Below are 18357 nucleotides of genomic sequence, written 5' to 3' on the forward strand. Positions count from 1 at the left end.
CTGGGAGCAGTTTTTGGGGGGGCGGGGGTACTTTGGGATCAACATTGGAGCAGCTGGTGGGGAGCTGAGGACATTTGGGGGGCTCAGGGGGCAGTTTGGGGTCACACCTGGGGCAGTTTGGGGGTTCGGGGGCAGTTTTGGGGGGGGTCCAGGTCCCCCCCAGCCGTGTGACCCCTCCCCAATTCGGGGTGTCCCCCCCCCCCAGGCTGAGGGTGGCCCCCCGGGCCCTGCTGTGCTGCCCCCCGAGAGCCTCGAGAGCCCCCCAGAGCTCCAGCACCGCGGGCAGGTACGGGGGGGACCCCCAAAACCCCAAGGGGACCCCAAAAACCCTGTGGAAAACCCCAAGGGGGACCCCAAAGACCCCAGAGAGGGCTGGGGGTGACCCTGGGGGTGACCCCAGGTGGGTGGGGGAGGTTCAGGCGTGACCCTGCTCCCCTTTGGGTCACCTGAGGGTGTCCCTGTCCCCAAGGGGGTGGCCTGTGGGGTGACCCCAGTCCCCATGAGGTGCCCTTGGTGTCCCCACCCTGCAGTGGCCTGGCCACTGGTGATGTCCCCAGTGCCACTGAGGTGTCCCCACCCCAGTGTCCCTATGAAGTCCCTTCAGTGTCCCCTCCCCGCAGCCCCCTGGCCATGGCAGTGCCCCCAGACCCCTCGGTGTCCCCAGACCCATTGGTGTCCCCTGTTCCTCTGAGGTCCCCTCAGTGTCCCATGGCCATGGCAGCACCCCCAGACCCACAGTGTCCCTCTGTCCCTCCGAGTCCCTCACAGTGTCCCCTCCCCTCAGCCCCATGGCCATGGCAGTACCCCCAGACCCCTCAGTGTCCCCAGACCTCTCAGTGTCCCTAGGATGGTCAGTGTCCCTCTGTCCCTCCGAGTCCCTCACGGTGTCCCCTCCCTGCAGCACCCCGGCCATGGCAGCACCCCCAGAGCCCTTGGTGTCCCCCAACCCAGCAATGTCATCCAGTCCCTCACAGTGTCCCCTCCCCAGACCCCGTCGGTGTCCCCAGACCCTGCAGTGTCCCCTGTCCCTTTGAGTCCCTCACAGTGTCCCCTCCCTGCGGCCATGGCAGCACCCCCAGACCCAGTAATGTCCCCCAGTCCCTCACGGTGTCCCCTCCCCACAGCCCTGTGGCCATGGCAGTGTCCCCAGGCCTGCTGGTGTCCCCCTGTCCCTCCGAGTCCCTCACAGTGTCCCCTCCCCGCAGCCCCCCGGCCATGGCAGTGCCCCCAGACCCCTCGGTGTCCCCAGACCCATTGGTGTCCCCTGTTCCTCTGAGGTCCCCTCAGTGTCCCATGGCCATGGCAGCACCCCCAGACCCACAGTGTCCCTCTGTCCCTCCGAGTCCCTCACAGTGTCCCCTCCCCGCAGCCCCCCGGCCATGGCAGTGCCCCCAGACCCATCAGTGTCTCCAGCCCCCGCGGTGTCCCCCAGTCCCTCATGGTGTCCCCTCCCCACAGCCCCCTGGCCATGGCAGCGCCCCCAGACCCCGCAGTGTCCCCCAGTCTCTCACGGTGTCCCCTCCCCGCAGCCCCATGGCCATGGCAGACCCCTCGGTTTCCTTAGACGTGTTGGTGTCCCCAGGCCCATTGGTGTCCCCAGCCCCCGTGGTGTCCCCCAGTCCCTCTGAGTCCCTCACAGTGTCCCCTCCCCGCAGCCCTGTGGCCATTGCAGCGCCCCCAGCCCCTNNNCCATGGCAGCCCCCCCAGCCCCCGCGGTGTCCCCCGGCCCCCCGGGTGGGCTGGTGGCGGTGGCCCAGGTGACGTGCACGGCGGACAAGGAGCACAACTGGCGGCAGTGCTCGGCGCTGGTGCGGCGCGCGGCGGCCGCGGGGGCCCGCGCCGTGTTCCTGCCCGAGGCCTTCGACTTCATCGGGGACAGTCCCCAGCACAGCCTGGCGCTGGCAGAGCCACTGCACGGGGACACCGTGGGGCGCTACCGCCAGCTGGCCAGGTACGGGCACCGGGTGGCACCGTGTGGCACCAGGGATGTCACCGTGTGGCACCAGGGGATGTGAGCATGTGTACCCAGGGAATGTCACTGTGTGTACCCAGGGGATGTGATTTTGTGTCCCTTGGGGATGTCACTGTGTGTCCTCAGGGAATGTCACTGTGTGTCTTCAGGGGATGTCACTCTGTGTCACCAGGGAGTGTGAGCATGTGTACCCAGGGATGTCACTGTGTGGCACCAGGGAGTGTGAGCATATGTACGCAGGGGATGGCACCTGTGTGTACCCAGGGATGTCACCGTGTGTCACCAGGGAATGTCACTGTGTGTCCCCAGGGAATGTGAGCATGAGGTACGGGCACCGGGTGGCACCGTGTGGCACCAGGGATGTCACCGTGTGGCACCAGGGAATGTGAGCGTGTGGCACCAGGGATGTCACCGTGTGGCACCAGGGAATGTGAGCGTGTGGCACCAGGGATGTCACCGTGTGGCACCAGGGGATGTGAGCATGTGTACCCAGGGAATGTCACTGTGTGTACCCAGGGGATGTGATTTTGTGTCCCTTGGGGATGTCATTGTGTGTCTTCAGGGGATGTCACTCTGTGTCACCAGGGAGTGTGAGCATGTGTACCCAGGGGATGGCACCTGTGTGTACCCAGGGATGTCACCGTGTGTCACCAGGGAATGTCACTGTGTGTCCCCAGGGAATGTGAGCATGTGTACCCAGGGAATGTCACTGTGTGTCCCCAGGCCCTGTCACTGTGTGTCCCCAGGCCGTGTCCCTCTGTGTCCCCAGGCCATGTCACTGTGTGTCCCTCTGTGTCCCCAGGCCATGTCACTGCATGTCCCCAGGCCGTGTCCCTCTGTGTCCCCAGGGAATGTGACGTGTGGCTCTCCCTCGGTGGCTTCCACGAGCGTGGCGAGGACTGGGACAGCACCGGCCGGATCTACAACTGTCACCTGCTGCTGGACAACTCGGGTGGGACACGGCCTTCCTGAGCCCCGTGCCACCCCCGTGTCCCCCAGATCCCCAGTCCCTGTGTCCCCGACATTCCCAACCCTTGGATGTCCCTGTGTCCCCATGTCCCCACCACTCCCATCCCCTTTGGCTGTCCCCAGGTGTGGTGGCCGCCTACCTGCACCATTCCCACCCCCTGGCTGTCCCCACTGTCCCTGCTGTCCCTGACTGAACCCAGTGTCCCCAACCCCTGCTGTGGCTGTCCCCAGCCCTGGTGGTGGCTGTCCCCAGGCACACTGGTGGCCATGTACCTGCACCATTCCCAATCCCCATGGCTGTCCCTGACTGAACCTAGTGTCCCCAACCCACCGCATACCCGCACCATTCCCAGTCGCCATGGCTGTTCTTGCTGTCCCTGACTGAACCCAGTGTCCCCAACCCCCGTGGCTGTCCCCACTGTCTCCAGCCCTGGTGGTGGCTGTCCCCAGTGTCCCCAACCCCATGGTGGCTGTCCCCAGGCGCGCTGTTAACCGCATACCCGCACCATTCCCAATCGCCATGGCTGTTCTTGCTGTCCCTGACTGAACCCAGTGTCCCCAACCCCCGTGGCTGTCCCCAGTGTCCCCAGCCCTGGTGGTGGCTGTCCCCAGTGTCCCCAACCCCATGGTGGCTGTCCCCAGGCGCGCTGGTGGCCGCGTACCGCAAGCTGCACCTGTTTGACGCGGCGCTGCCGGGGGCGCCGGCGCTGTGCGAGAGCTCCTTCACCAACCCTGGCCGGGAGCTGCTGCCCCCCATCGACACCCCCGTGGGCAAGGTACGGCCCTGCCCCTGTCCCCTGCTGTCCCCATGTGTCCCCTGCCTTCACTGATCCCCGGTATTCCCAGAGAAACCCGGCGTTGGCCGTGTGTCACAGCCTGTGGTACCCAGAGCTGGCCCTGCCCCAATCCTAACCCAGCCCTAAGCCCAACCCCTGACCCCACAATGCCCAGGGCTGTCCCAGGGTGTCCCCAAGTGTCCCTGGGTGTCCCAGGGTGTCCCTGCTTGTCCCCAGGGTGTCCTTGGGTGTCCGCTGCCCTCGCTGACCCCTGGTATTCCCAGAAAAAGCTGGGATTGGCCGAGTGCTGTGGCCTGTGGGTCCTGGAGCTGGCCCTGTCCTGACCCTCACCCCTGACCCCCCATGGCCCCAGAGTGTCCCAGGGTGTCCCCAGCTGTCCCCAATGTCCCCTCACCGTGTCCCCCCAGCTGGGGCTGGCCGTGTGCTATGACCTGCGTTTCCCGGAGCTGGCCCCATGCTCAGGACTGTCCCCAATGTCCCCTCACTGTCCCCCCAGCTGGGGCTGGCCGTGTGCTATGACCTGCGTTTCCCGGAGCTGGCCCAGGCCCTGCGCGGGGCCGGTGCCCAAATCCTGACCTTCCCCTCGGCCTTCACCGTCCCCACCGGAGCTGCACACTGGGAGGTGAGGGGACACCCCTGGGGGGGGCTGGGGACACCCTGGGGGCTGAGGACATCCCCTGGGGGGGCTGGGGACACCCTGTGGGGAGTGGGGACATCCCCTGGGGGCCTTGGGGACACCCTGTGGGGAGTGGGGACATCCCCTGGGGGCCTTGGGGACACCCTGGGGGACTGGGGACATCCCCTGGGGGCCTTGGGGACACCCTGGGGGACTGGGGACATCCCCTGGGGGCCTTGGGGACTCCCCTGCCCCTCGGTCTCCCGTTCCTCCCCGTGCCCCCCATGTCCCCCTCGGTGACACTGCTGTCCCCTCAGGTGCTGCTGTGTGCCTGTGCCCCCTGTGCCCCCCACGTCCCCCTCAGTGACACTGCTGTCCCCTCAGGTGCTGCTGCGTGCCCGTGCCATCGAGTGCCAGTGCTACGTGGTGGCCGCGGCTCAGACCGGCCGGCACAACGCCAGCCGCGCGTCCTTCGGCCACTCGCTGGTGGCCGATCCCTGGGGCGCCGTGGTGGCCCAGTGCCACGAGGGGCCGGGGCTGTGCCTGGCCCACATCGACCTGGCCTACCTGGAGCAGGTGCGCAGGGACCTGCCCGTGCACGGCCACCGCCGTGGGGACATCTACGGGACCCTGCCGGGGACACCGGGGACACCGGGGACGTGACGGCGCCGGCTTGGGCCAAACCCAGCTGGAATTTGCACCGGGTTTGCTTTTCTGTCTCCAACATGGAATGGCACAACGTGTCCCCCCTTTCTCTTCGTGGGTGCCAAATTTCCATCAACTCAGCCTCAAATCAGTCCCAAATCTGCAACAATTCAGCCCCCAATTTAGAATTCCACAATGTGTCCCCCCTTTCTTTATTGGGGGTCCCAAATCAGTCCCAAATCTGCATTAATTCAGCCCCAAATCAGTCCCAAATCTGCCCTTTTTCTCCCCAAAATTGAATGGCACAATGTGTCCTCCCTGCTCTCTTTTTAGGGTCCCCAATCTTTTTTGGGGTCCCAATTCAGCCCCAAATTTGCTCCAATTCTGCATCAGCTTAGTCCAAAATTGACCCTAAATCTGCCCCAAATCTGCCCTAATTCACCCCAAAATCTGCATCAACTCAACCCCAAATCTTCCCCAATTCACCCCAAATCAGCTCAAATTTGCACTGAATCAGCACTTTTGTCCCCAAAAGGGATTTCTGCTTTTTGGGGGGGTTGCTCCTTTTTTTTTGGGGGTGGGGGGGAGGTTCTGGGGGGAGGAATTTCTTTTTATTGAAATTTGAAAAATACAAAAAATCCCAGGAAATGACCCCAAAGCGTGGAGGAATTTTGGGATGGGAGGGATTGGGGACAACCCTGAAACCCCCAAGTGCTGGGTGGGAATGGGGGAAAAAACAAGGAAAATGGGAAAAAACTCCATCCCTGTCAGGTTTTGGGGGAAAATGGGGATTTTGGGGAGGAAAATGGGAATTTTGGGGGAAATTGCCATTTGCTTTTCGTCGTTTTTAATGGATATAAAAGAGGGGAAAAAACATGGAAAACACAAGGAGGAATTTGATAAGGAAAATGAGGAATTGAGGGGGAAATTGAGGAATTCCGGAATATTCCACACCCCCCAATCCCAGCGTGTCGCACCAATGGGATTTTTGCCTTTTCATCACCATTTTTAATGGATAAAAAAGAAAGGAAAATAGGGAAAAACGTGGAAAACACAAGGAGAATGAGGAATTGACAGGGAAAAGTGAGGAATTCTGGAATATTCCGCACCCCCAATCCCCAAATCCCAGCGTGTCGCACCAATGGGATTTTTGCCTTTTCATCACCATTTTTAATGGATACAAAAGAAAAGAAAATAGGGGAAAAACATGGAAAACACCAGGAGAACCCATCAGGAGCCCCAAAAGCACCAAATCCTGGAATATCCCACGCCTCCAAGCCGGAATATTCCGTTGTTCCAGGGCTTCCCACGCCTCAAATCCCCAATTCCAACTGCGCCGCACCAATGGGGCTGTTGCCTTTTTCTCACCATTTTTAATGGATAAAAAAGAAAGGAAAATAGGGAAAAAACATGGAAAACACAAGAAGAATGAGGAATTGACAGGGAAAAACGAGGAATTCTGGAATATTCCCCCTGAAACCCCCAAGTGCTGGGTGGGAATGGGGGAAAAAACAAGGAAAATGGGAAAAAACTCCATCCCTGTCAGGTTTTGGGGGAAAATGGGGATTTTGGGGAGGAAAATGGGAATTTTGGGGGAAATTGCCATTTGCTTTTCGTCGTTTTTAATGGATATAAAAAAGGGGAAAAAAACATGGAAAACACAAGGAGAAATTTGATAAGGAAAATGAGGAATTGAGGGGGAAATTGAGGAATTCTGGAATATTCCACACCCCCCAATCCCAGCGTGTCGCACCAATGGGATCTTTGCCTTTTCATCACCATTTTTAATGGATACAAAAGAAAGGAAAATAGGGGAAAACATGGAAAACACAAGGAGGAACTGACAGGGAAAAGTGAGGAATTCTGGAATATTCCGCACCCCCCAATCCCAGCGTGTCGCACCAATGGGATCTTTGCCTTTTCATCACCATTTTTAATGGATACAAAAGAAAAAACAGGAGGGGAAACCCCACGGAAAACACAAGGAGAACCCATCAGGACCCCCAAAAATCGCCGAATCCCGGAATCCCCCACACCTCCACCCCTCCCCAAATCCGTGAGCGGGCTCCGCGGAAGAATCGGGGGGGGGAAAAAAAACGAAAAAATCCCGGAAAAAAAAACAAAACAAAAAAAAAAACAACCAAAAATAAACACCCCAAAAACTGGGGGGGGTGGATCCCTCAGGGAGCCGTGTGGAGCATCAAGTTCCTGAGGAGTTTCTGGCGGCCCAGCTCGTAATCCTCCTCGTCCACGTTGACCAGCAGCTTGATGGCCTCGTGGCCCACGGCCTGTTTGAGCGAGTCCGTGATGAAGACGCCCTTGAGGGCCTCCAGGAGGGAGCCGTTGATGTAATCCCGCCAGAAGGCGTCGAGGTAGGTGAGCTCCGAGAATTTGATGTCGCAGATGATGGAGCCCAAATCCCGGGATTTCAGGATGGTGTTGGCCTGGTTGAAGCGCTCGAACTGGCGCTCCAGAGGGTCCTGCTTGTTGGAGAAGACGTTGCCGTGCAGGGCGGAGTCGTGCTGGCAGTACTCGGCGCGCACGCGCAGGCGGATGTCTGGTTTTGGGGGGGAAACGCCGATCCCAAATCCCCTCTCACCGCAGGTCTGTTTCTCCCTGGGGATCCCAATCCCCTATTCCCAATCCCAAATCCTGATCCCAAATCCCCTCTCACCGCAGTCTGTTTCTCCTTGGGGATCCCGTTCCCAATCCCAATCCCAAATCCCCGATCCCAAATCCCGATCCCAAATCCCCTCTCACCGCAGTCTGTTTCTCCTTGGGGATCCCGTTCCCAATCCCAATCCCCCATTCCCAATCCCATATTCCCAATCCCAAATCCCGATCCCAAATCCCCTCTCACCGCAGGTCTGTTTCTCCTTGGGGTCGGGGGTCGCTGACTTCCTGCGTTTCCGTTGGCTCCCGAGGAGGCTCCGGGCCCGGCCCGGGCGCTTGGGGCCCAGCTGGGGCCCCCCGGGGGGGCAGCACAGCGACGGGTGGGGGGCAGGCACTGGGGACAGGGGGCACAGATGGGTCAGGGACCCCAAATCCAACCCCAGAGACCCCAAATCCATCCAGTAGGTCTGGGCACAGCCCCCCAAACCCAGAGCCCTGAGAGGCTCCAGGGTCGGGAACTTTGGGATGATCCCAAGGAGGTGGTGACCCCAAATAGGAGAGATGATCCCAAGGGGGGGGAAGATCCCAAATGAGGTGGAGATCCCAAAAGAGGGTGATGATCCCAAGTGACCCCAAAGGGTGACAGTGATCCCAAATGGGGGTGACAATGACCCCAAAGGGTGACAGTGATCCCAAATGGGGGTGACAGTGACCCCAAGGGGTCCCTACCTGATTTGTGGGGGTGGCCGAGGCCGGGCGGGGTCCCCCCGGGCGTGCGGGGGGTGACGTAGCGGATGGACGTCTCCTCCAGGTACTTGTCCACCAGGTCCGGGCACACTGGGAACGGGAATGTCACGGGAACGTCACGGGAACGTCACGGGAATGTCACGGGGATGGCACCGGGATGGTGTGACCCCAATAGCCCCATACACTGTGGCAGTGACCCCGTATATCACCATGGTGACCTCATCTGTTGCTATGGTGACTCCGTATATCGCGATATATCGGGACATACGGCAACACTCACTCGGGTGCTGTCCCTTGAGGCCGATGCAGGGCAGCAGGTCATGGTGGGTGATGGTGTGACCCCCCAATACTCCAATACCACCCCGTATATCGCGACAGTGACCCTGTATATCGCGACATATCGTGCCAGGCACTCACTGGGTGCCATCTCTTGAGGCTGATGCAGGGCAGCAGGTCGTGGCGGGTGATGATGTCACCCCAATATCCCCATATACCGTAACAGTGACCCCATATATCACGATATATCACGATGTATCGTGACAGACGCTTACTGGGGCACCATCTCTTGAGGCTGATGTACGGCGGCAGGTCGTGGCGGGTGACGATGTCACCCCAATAGCCCCATACACTGTGACAGTAACCCCGTATATCACGACATATCGCGACATATCGCGACAGACACTCACCGGGGCGCTGTCTCTTGAGGCTGATGCAGGGCAGGAGGTCATGGCGGGTGATGATGTCACCCCAATAGCCCCATATACCGTGACAGTGACCCCATATATCGCGATATATCACGACATATCACGACAGATGCTCACTGGGGCACCATCTCTTGAGGCTGACGTAGGGCAGCAGGTCGTGGCGGGGGATGATGTCACCCCAATAGCCCCATATACCGTGACAGTGACCCCATATATCGCGATATATCACGACATATCGCGACATATCGCGACATATCGCGACATATCGCGACATATCGCGACATATCGCGACATATCGCGACATATCGCGACATATCGCGACATATCGCGACATATCGCGACATATCGCGACATATCGCGACATATCGCGACATATCGCGACATATCGCGACATATCGCGACAGGCACTCACCGGGGCACCGTCTCTTGAGGCTGACGTAGGGCAGCAGGTCGTGGCGGGTGATGATGCGCAGCAGCTGCAGCAGCTGCCGCAGGTTGCTCTCGTCGCAGCGGCCCTGGCGCTCCAGGGCCAGCAGGAAGTCGCGGCCGGAGCGGATGCGGCCGCGCTCGGCCTCGTCCAGCACGTCCACGAAGAGGAAGGAGAGCACGCGCACGTCGCGGTGCGTCAGCTGCGCGCCCACGATGTCGAACATGCGGTGCAGCGAGTACAGCCCCTGCTCGCGCTCGCCCGGCTCCTCGGGCCACGGCACCGACCCCGTGCCACCGCCGGCACTGCCACCGCCGGCGCCGCGCTTCCGGCCCGCCATGGGCACCTGGGGACAATGGGACACGAGGTCAGTGAGACATGGCACTACTGGCACTGCCATGCTTCCGGCCCGCCATGGGCACCTGGGGACAATGGGACACGAGGTCAGCGGGACATGGCACTACTGGCACTGCCATGCTTCCGGCCTGTCACGGGCACGTGGGGACACGGGGACAATGGGACACGGGGTCAGTGGGACTTGGCACTACTGGCACTGCCAGCGCCGCGCTTCCGGCCCGTCATGGGCACCTGGGGACAATGGGGACAATGGGACACGGGGTCAGACAAAGGGACAATGGGACACGGGGTCAGCGGGACATGGCACTACTGGCACTGTCATTGCCATGCTTCCAGTCCGCCATGGGCACCTGGGGACACGGGGACAATGGGACACGGGGTCAGACAAAGGGACAATGGGACACGGGGTCAGCGGGACTTGGCACTACTGCCACTGCCATGCTTCCGGCCCATCATGGGCACCTGGGGACATGGGGACAATGGGACACGAGGTCAGTGAGACATGGCACTACTGGCACTGTCACTGCCACACTTCCGGCCCGCCGTGGGGACACGGGGACAATGGGACACGGGGTCAGTGGGACTTGGCACTACTGGCACTGCCAGCGCCGCGCTTCCGGCCCGTCATGGGCACCTGGGGACAATGGGGACAATGGGACACGGGGTCAGACAAAGGGACAATGGGACACGGGGTCAGCGGGACATGGCACTACTGGCACTGTCATTGCCATGCTTCCAGTCCGCCATGGGCACCTGGGGACACGGGGACAATGGGACATGGGGTCAGTGGGACATGGGGTCAGTAGGACTTGGCACTACTGGCACTGTCACTGCCACACTTCCGGCCCGCCGTGGGGACACGGGGACAATGGGACACGGGGTCAGTACAGAGGGGATCCAAAACTGACCCTGGACCGCTGGCACTGCCATCCTGTGGGATCCCAACCCCAATCCTGGGGATTTTCCATCAGGATCCCGACCCCAATCCCAGGGATTTTCCATTGGAATCCACTCAGGATCCTGACCCCAATCCTGGGGTTTGCACCAGGATCCCAACCCCACTCCCCAGGATTTTCCAGTGGGATCCTAACCCCAGTCCTGGGGATTTTCCATTGGAATCCACTCAGGATCCCAACCCCAATCCCAGTGATTTTCCATTGGAATCCACTCAGGATCCTGACCCCAATCCCAGGGATTTTCCATTGGAATCCACTCAGGATCCCAACCCCAATCCCAGGGATTTTCCATCAGAATCCCGACCCCAATCCCAGGGATTTTCCATTGGAATCCACTCAGGATCCCGACCCCAATCCCAGGGATTTTCCATCAGAATCCCGACTCCAATCCCAGGATTTTCCATCAGGACCCCCACCCCAATCCCAGGGGTTTTCCTGGGGGTTCCCAACCCCAATCTCTGTGTTTTTCCATCAGGACCCCCACCCCAATCCCAGGGGTTTCCCTGTGGGATCCCAATCGCAAACCTGGGGTTTTCCATCAGGATCCCGACCCCAACCTCTGTGTTTTTCCACCCGAATCCCAACCCCAATCCCAGGATTCTCCTCAGGACCCAGCCCTGTCCCCGCTCCGGCCTTTCCCTGGATACAATCTCCCAAACAAAGGGAAAACATCGGGATGGGGACAGGAACCCCCCACCCACCCCCAATTCCCAGCACGGCCGTGCCAGGCTCCTCTCCAAGGAGGAAATTCCCAGAAATCCCTGGAAAAAAAACAACCTGGCCCCAGCTCCAGGGGGGAAAACAGGAATGGGAAGCACCTGGTGCCACGATCCTGCTTTTTTTAGGGAATTTTCCTTAAAATGTCTCCTTTTTCCCTGAATTTGGGTGGTGAATTGTAAAAAAATTGGGAAAAGTTCTTGGATTTGTCAGCACCAACCCCCCTGGAATGATCCTGGATGGTTTTCCTCCTGTGGAAGCCAGAAAAAAAGCTGGAATTTGTTGTTGTGCTCCCTGAAAATCCAAAGAAATGTGGGAAATTCTTTCTTTCCCAAAGAAATCTGGGAAAAATGAGGTTTTATGAAAGTGTTGACCCCTGGAAAAGGGGAATGTTGGGGATTAAACTTCAAAAAAAATCCCCAAAAATTGTTGAATTCACTTCCAAGCAGGGAATTTTGAAGATTCCCGTGGTTCCCAAAATCCTGAAATCCCAAAATCCACAGGGGTGGGAGGCAGAAATCCCAAAAATCCGTGGATTTTCCTCAGAAAGGAGCAGGAAAATCCCCCAGAAAAACACAAGGATCCCGAAATCCCTTGGAAAATCCCTCCCACCCCATTCTGGAGGCTTTTCCCAGGAAGAGAATTCCGGGAGCATTCAAATAATTTCGGGATAAACGGGAAAAACGAGTTCCTGGAGCTTCCCAGGGCTCAGCCCCGTGGGATCCCTGTGGATATTTTGGGATTTTTCCCACTAAATCCAGACCAAAAACGTCAGAATTCCAAATTATCCCAAAAAATCCCAACCTGGGTGGGGAGAAAAGGCCCAAATCCCGATTTTTAGGTGAATTTTCCGGGGGAAATGGACACGAGGGAGACTCCAGGTGAATTTTCCCCCCCTCAGTTCCCGGGGATAGGAACAATTCCCAAAAACTGGGGAAAAATCCACAAAAATTTGGATTAATCCCGAATTTTCCTCTTTTTTCTGATGAATTCCCCCTTCTAAATCCAGCGGGAATTCCCAAAAATCCATTCCCAGCCCCAATAAATTGGATTTTTGGGAAGAAGAGGAGCTCCAGAGGCTGAGGAGGAGGAGGAGGAAGCTCCTGACAGAATATCCCACGGAAAACCGGCTCTTCCAGGGGCGGCCATTCGGGAATTTGGGAATTCCCAGCCCTGGAACCAGCTGGGAACGTGGGAATTTAATTCCTGAGCCTCTCCAGATCCTCCCCCAGATTCCCTGGATCCATCAGGATCTTCTGGATCCATCCCAAACCTCTCCAGATCCATCAGGATCTTCTGGATCCATCCCAGGATCCATCCCAGACCTCTCCAGATCCATCAGGATCTTCTGGATCCATCCCTGGATCCATCCTGAACCTCTCCAGATCCATCAGGAGCTTCTGGATCCATCCTGAACCTCTCCAGCTCCATCAGGACCCTCTGGATCCATCCTGACCTTCCTTAGATCCACCCTGAGGCCTCTGGATCCATCCTGAACTTCTCCAGATCTATCAGGACCCTCTTGATCTCTCTCTGGATCCATCCCGAGCCTCTCCAGCTCCATCAGGAGCCTCTGGATCCACCCCTGGATCCATCCCAAACCCCTTTAGATCCATCAGGATCCTCTGGATCCACCCTGAACCTCTCTGGATCCATCTTGAACCTCTCCAGCTCCATCAGGACCCTCTGGATCCATCCCAAACCCCTTCAGATCCATCCTGAACCTCTCTGGATCCATCCCAAACCCCTTTAGATCCATCCCAAACCCCTCAGATCCATCCTAAACCTCTCTGGATCCATCCCAAACCCCTTCAGATCCATCCCGACCCTCTCCAGCTCCACCAGGACCTTCCCTGGGTCCCTCCCCCGGATAAATCCCAAATCCGAGCCCAGAGCAGCCCCGGACCCACCTCAGCCGTGCCCGATCCCGGCTCCCGGGCGTTCTCAGCGATCTTCGATCCCTTTTTTCCTTCTTGATTTTCCTTTCCAAGAAATCTCCCCCCCCAAAAAAAAAACAAAAACCCAAAAAAATCCCAAAGTTCCAGAGGCCGGGATCGCTGTCAGTCCTTGCCGGAAAACTCCGGATTTTATCCCCCCTACCCCCCCCAAAAAAAACCCCTTTTTTAAATTATTTTTAATTTCCTAATTAATAATTTATCGAGGAAAAGCCAAGCGCGGCGTTGCCCTTAAGTCATTCCCGGTTCCAGGGCGAGCATTCCCGAGGCAGGAATTCCCTGGATCGCGGATTTCGCTCGCTCAAAGCAAAAACCGCGATAAAAAACCCAAAAAAAACTCGCTCGGTTGAAGAAATCCTTGGAATTTCATCCCGCTCCTGCTGCGCCTCAAATCCCGGGATTTTCTGACCCTCGGGAAGAGCCGAAATCCCGGAAAAAAACCGGGAAAAGCGCCGTTAAATAAACAAAAATTTTAAAATAATTAAAAAAAAAAACCAAACAAAACAAAAAAAACTCCGATTTTGCCGCGATTTCGGCTGAAATCGGCCCCAAATTTCAACGAGAAAGAACCAAAACCGGGGGCACCGGGGGGCCCTCCCCGTTAAAGGCCCTTAAAGCCCCGGTTCAGCCCCGGAGGCCTCGGGAAGGGCCCGGTTCGAACCCAAAAAGCTCCGCTCAAGGCCGCAAACGGCGCCGACGAGCCCCGGGGAGGCCCCAAACGGCCCCGCCGAGCCCCGAAAGGCCGCGGGGAGGCCCCGGTAAGGCCGCAAAAGGCCCCGAGCAGGCCCCGCGTCTCTCCCGGGGAGGCTCCGGTCAGACCCCGGGGAGGCTCCGGCGGCGGCAGCGTCGCGAGGAGCGGCGGGGGGAGCGGCGGGGCCCCCCCTGCGGCCCGTCCCAGCCCGCCGAGCGCGGGGGCCCCTCCCGGCCCCTCACGGCCCCTCAGGGCCGGCCCAGCCCCGGCGCCGCCATCTTGGCTCCGTCCGCTCCGCTCCCCGCTCCCCGCGGGCGGCTCCGCCCTGACGCAACTTCCGGCAGGTCGAGGCCACGCCCCCTTTCCCGCCGTGGAGCCGCGCCCACATCCGGGCACCCGCGCGCCCCTGCGGCTTCACGCCTATAGGGAAAAACGGGGAGGGCGGCGCCATGTTGGGTGAGGGCAATGTGGCGGCTACATACGGGTTACGGCAGTTGGCTTCAGCGCTATTGGTTAGCATGGGGCGGGCGCCATCTTGAGTGAGGGCAGCCTGGCAGCGCGGGGCCGCGTGGCGGCGCGGGCGCCATCTTGAAAAATGTGAGGCGGAGGCGCCGCCATCTTAACTGAGGGCACCAAGGGGGTCCCGGGGTGGGAGTTTGAGGACATTTTGAAGATTTTGTGGTGTTTTTTGGGTTTTTTTGGGAGTGAAGGAAAGGGGTGAGGAGGGAAGGGTGAGGATGGGGGCAGGGAGGGAGGGCAGAGCGGTGGGGTGGGGCTGATTGAGGGGGGCTGCGCGGGGGGATGAGGGGGACAATGTGGGGTGAGGACAACGGGAGGGGCACGGCGGCAGTGCGGGAGGAGGAGGAGCCCGTCCTGAGGGCGGGGGGACACCTTGGCGACAATTGGGGGGGGGGGGGGGGGGGGGGGGCAGTGCCACCCCCTGGCCCCGAGCGCTCCCCGCCCCCACCCACGGGTGGGGCCTTTCACCTTCGCCCCTGCCTGGGTGGGGAAACTGAGGCAGGGCCGGGGTTTGTGGGGGTGACCTGGGTGTGTCCCCCCCCCCCTCACCCTCAGTGTCCCCTCCCCCGCTCGGCTGCCCCGGGGCGCGGCAATTAGCGATTGTAATTGTAATTAGTGTCATTAGCGCGGCACGCGCCACCGCGGCGCCGGGCCCTGAACGGGGCGGGGGGGGGGAACCTCGCCCGGGTGGGGGTCCCGGGTGGTCCCCGATGTCCCGGGAGGTGTCCCGGGGGTCCCGAGGGTGTCCCCGCTCTCCCGGGTGGGGGTCCCGGTGTGTCCCGGGAGTGTCCCCGCTGTCCCGGGTGGGGGTCCTGGTGTGTCCCGGGGGTGTCCCCGCTCTCCCGGGTGGGGGTCCCCCCCGCGCCCCCCGGCCCGGCCCGCCCCCGCCGTGCCTATCCCGGACCGGACCGCGCCCCGGCACTGCCCGCACCGCCACCGGCACCGAGCACGGCCACCGAGCACCGCGCGGTGAGTGAGAGCGGCACCCCCGCCCGGGAACGGGAACGGGGGGTCGGCCCCGCACCCCAAAAATGGGGAACCCCATCCCCAAATCCCGGTTTGGGGTCACCCCGCCCGGTAACGGGAACGGGAGCTCCGTCCTGCACCCCAAAATGGGGAACCCCATCCTTAAATCCCGCTTTGGGGTCACCCCGCCCGGTAACGGAAACGGGGGATCGGTCCCGCACCCCAAAAATGGAAAACCCCATCCCCCAATCCCGGTTTGGGGTCTAAATCCCGGTTTGGGGTCCTCTGCCCGGTAACGGGAACGGGGGGTCGGTCCCGCACCCCAAAATGCGGAACCCCATCCCCAAATCCCGTTTTGGGGTCCCCCTCCTGGCCCCGGTACCGGGGACCCCATCCCGGTGTCCGTTTTTGGGGGGGCTCCATCCCCAAACCCCATTTTGGGGGATCAATCCTGTCCCCAAAATTTGGGGTCCCGCGCCCCGATTTTGGGGGGGAATTTTGAGCATCACTGCGGGGAACCCCATCCCTGTCCCCCACTTTGGGGGTCTCCATCCCCAAACCCCCTTTTTGGGGGGGTCTCACCCTTTGGGGGGGTCCCACGGGGGGGTCCCACCCTTTTGGGAAGTTCACTTTTGGGGCGGTTCCATCTTTTTTTGGGGTTCCCCCTTCTTGGGGTGTTTCCCCTTTTCTGGGGGTCACTTTTGTGGGGGGGGTCTCCTTTTTTGGGGTGCTTCCCTTTTTTTCGGGGGATTCCCCCTTTTGGGGGTGTTCCTCCTTTTTTGGGGGTCACTTTTAGGGTGTCTCCCCCTTTTTTGGGGTGGGGTCATTTTGGGAGTTCCTCCTTTTTTTGGAGATTCCTTTTTTGGGGGGGGATTCTCCTTTTTGGGGGGGCTTCCTCCTTTTTGGGGGGATTCCTCCTGTTTCGGGCGGTTCCCGTTTTTTTGCAAATCTTCCTCTTTTTCCGGGATCACTTTTAGGGAGGTTCCCTCATTTTTTGGGTTTTTTCTTTGGTTTTTTTTTTTGATTTTTCGGGGGGTGGGGAAACTGAGGCGGGTCCCCCTTTGGGGGGTCCAGGAGGAATTTTTGGGGGATCCAGGAGGGAATTTGGGGGTTCCAGGAGGAATTTTTGGGGGCTCGGGGAATTTGGGAGATCCCATTGGGAATTCGGGTTTCCCGTTGGGGATTTTGGGTTCCCATTGGAAATTTGGGGTTCCCAGCAGGAATTTTGGGGTTCCCAGCAGGAATTTGGGGTTCCCATCAGGAGTTTTAAGGATCCCACTGGGATTTTTTTGGGTTTCCCAGCAGTAATTTAGGTTTCCCGTTGGGATTTTTGGGTTCCCATTGGAATTTTTGGGTTCCCATCGGGATTTTGGGTTTCCCACTGGGATTTTTAAGGTTCCCATGGGGATTTTTGGGTTTCCCATCAGGATTTTGGTTTTCCCATCAGGATTTTTAAGGTTCCCGTGGGGATTTTCGGGTTCCCATTGGGATTTTTAAGGTTCCCATTGGGATTTTGGGGTTCCCATGGGGATTTTTGGGTTTCCCCTCGGGATTTTGGGGTTCCCATCAGGAGTTTTGGGTTTCCCATCAGGATTTTGGTTTTCCCATCGGGATTTTTAAGGCTCCCGTGGGGATTTTTGGGGTTCCCATCAGGATTTTTGGGGTTCCCAGCAGGATTTGGGCAGCCCCAGGGCAGGATGCCGTCGCAGCTGGAGCACGCCATGGAGACGCTGATGTTCACCTTCCACAAGTACGCGGGGGACAAGGAGCACCTGGCCAAGGAGGACCTCAGGGCGCTCATGGACAAGGAGTTCCCGGGGTTCCTGGAGGTGGGCACGGCCTCTGTGGGGTCCATGGGATCTATAGGATCCATGAGATGGCACCTGTGGGATCCATGGGATGGGATCCATGAGATGGCATCTATGGGATCCATGGGATGGGACAGGGGGAGCTAGAAAACCCCGGGATCAAACCCCCTAAACCTTGGGATGGGATCCCATAAGCCTTGGGATCAAACCAGACAGAACCCTGGGATTGGATCCCATAGAACTCTGGGATCAGACCCCATAAACCTTGGGATGGGATCCCATAAACCCTGGGATCAAACCCTGTAGACCCCCCGGACTGGATCCCATAGAACTCTGGGATCAGACCCCATAAACCCCAGGATGAAACCCCCTCAACCTTGGGATGGGATCCCATAAGCCTTGGGATCAAACCAGCCAGAACCCTGGGATTGGATCCCATAGAACTCTGGGATTAGATCCCATAAACCTTGGGATGGGATCCCATAAAACCTGGGATCAAACGCTGTAGAACACCAGGACTGGATCCCATAAATGCTGGGATTGGATTCCATAAAACCCTGGGATCAGATCCTGCGGGACGTGGAGCAGTGTGTGGGATCTGACCCCATTCCCATTTAGGATCTGACCCATTCCCATTTAGGATCTGACCCATTCCCATGTGGGATCTGACCCCATTCCCATTGAGGATCTGACCCCATTCCCATATAGGATCTGATCCTGTTCCCATGTGGGATCTGACCCTGTTCCCATTTAGGATCTGATCCATTTTTCCCCATTTTTCCCCCAGAACCAGCAGGACCCCAATGCCCTGGAGCGGATCCTGCAGGACATGGAGCAGTGTGTGGGATCTGACCCCATTCCCATTTAGGATCTGACCCATTCCCATTTAGGATCTGAC

The 18357-nt window shown here is 59.1% G+C and overlaps 3 protein-coding genes across 4 annotated transcripts in view; 2 read left to right on the plus strand and 1 right to left on the minus strand.

The window, feature by feature from the left end:
* Positions 1-67: 67 nt before the first annotated feature.
* NIT1 (nitrilase 1) lies at positions 68-5174 on the plus strand. The gene is made up of 7 exons (XM_041479685.1): positions 68-286; positions 1206-1213; positions 1690-1951; positions 2821-2924; positions 3584-3717; positions 4235-4360; positions 4739-5174. The coding sequence occupies exons 3-7, from the start codon at positions 1692-1694 to the stop codon at positions 5015-5017; spliced, it is 903 nt and encodes a 300-aa protein (XP_041335619.1). The 5' UTR covers positions 68-286; positions 1206-1213; positions 1690-1691; the 3' UTR covers positions 5018-5174.
* A 1588-nt stretch (positions 5175-6762) lies between these two features.
* On the minus strand, positions 6763-14479 carry DEDD (death effector domain containing). Its single transcript, XM_041479676.1, has 5 exons — positions 13431-14479; positions 9476-9836; positions 8342-8449; positions 7860-8006; positions 6763-7556 (listed from the first exon to the last, which is right to left on the minus strand). The coding sequence occupies exons 2-5, from the start codon at positions 9828-9830 to the stop codon at positions 7180-7182; spliced, it is 987 nt and encodes a 328-aa protein (XP_041335610.1). The 5' UTR covers positions 9831-9836; positions 13431-14479; the 3' UTR covers positions 6763-7179.
* Positions 14480-15539: 1060 nt separating this feature from the next.
* The window catches only part of S100A10 (S100 calcium binding protein A10), a 6621-nt gene continuing 3803 nt past the window's right edge, over positions 15540-18357 (plus strand). The window contains exons 1-2 of one of the 2 annotated variants that reach the window (XM_041479679.1): positions 15540-15654; positions 17326-17480. In XM_041479679.1, the coding sequence (XP_041335613.1) occupies positions 17349-17480 (132 nt within the window). In that variant the 5' untranslated portion in view covers positions 15540-15654; positions 17326-17348. Of the gene's footprint in view, positions 15655-17322; positions 17481-18357 lie in introns of both variants that reach the window. The other variant, XM_041479680.1, reaches the window with a different exon arrangement.

This window comes from Pyrgilauda ruficollis, unplaced genomic scaffold (genome assembly GCF_017590135.1).
Source record: "Pyrgilauda ruficollis isolate IOZ18807 unplaced genomic scaffold, ASM1759013v1 scaffold496, whole genome shotgun sequence".
Lineage (NCBI taxonomy): Eukaryota > Metazoa > Chordata > Aves > Passeriformes > Passeridae > Pyrgilauda > Pyrgilauda ruficollis.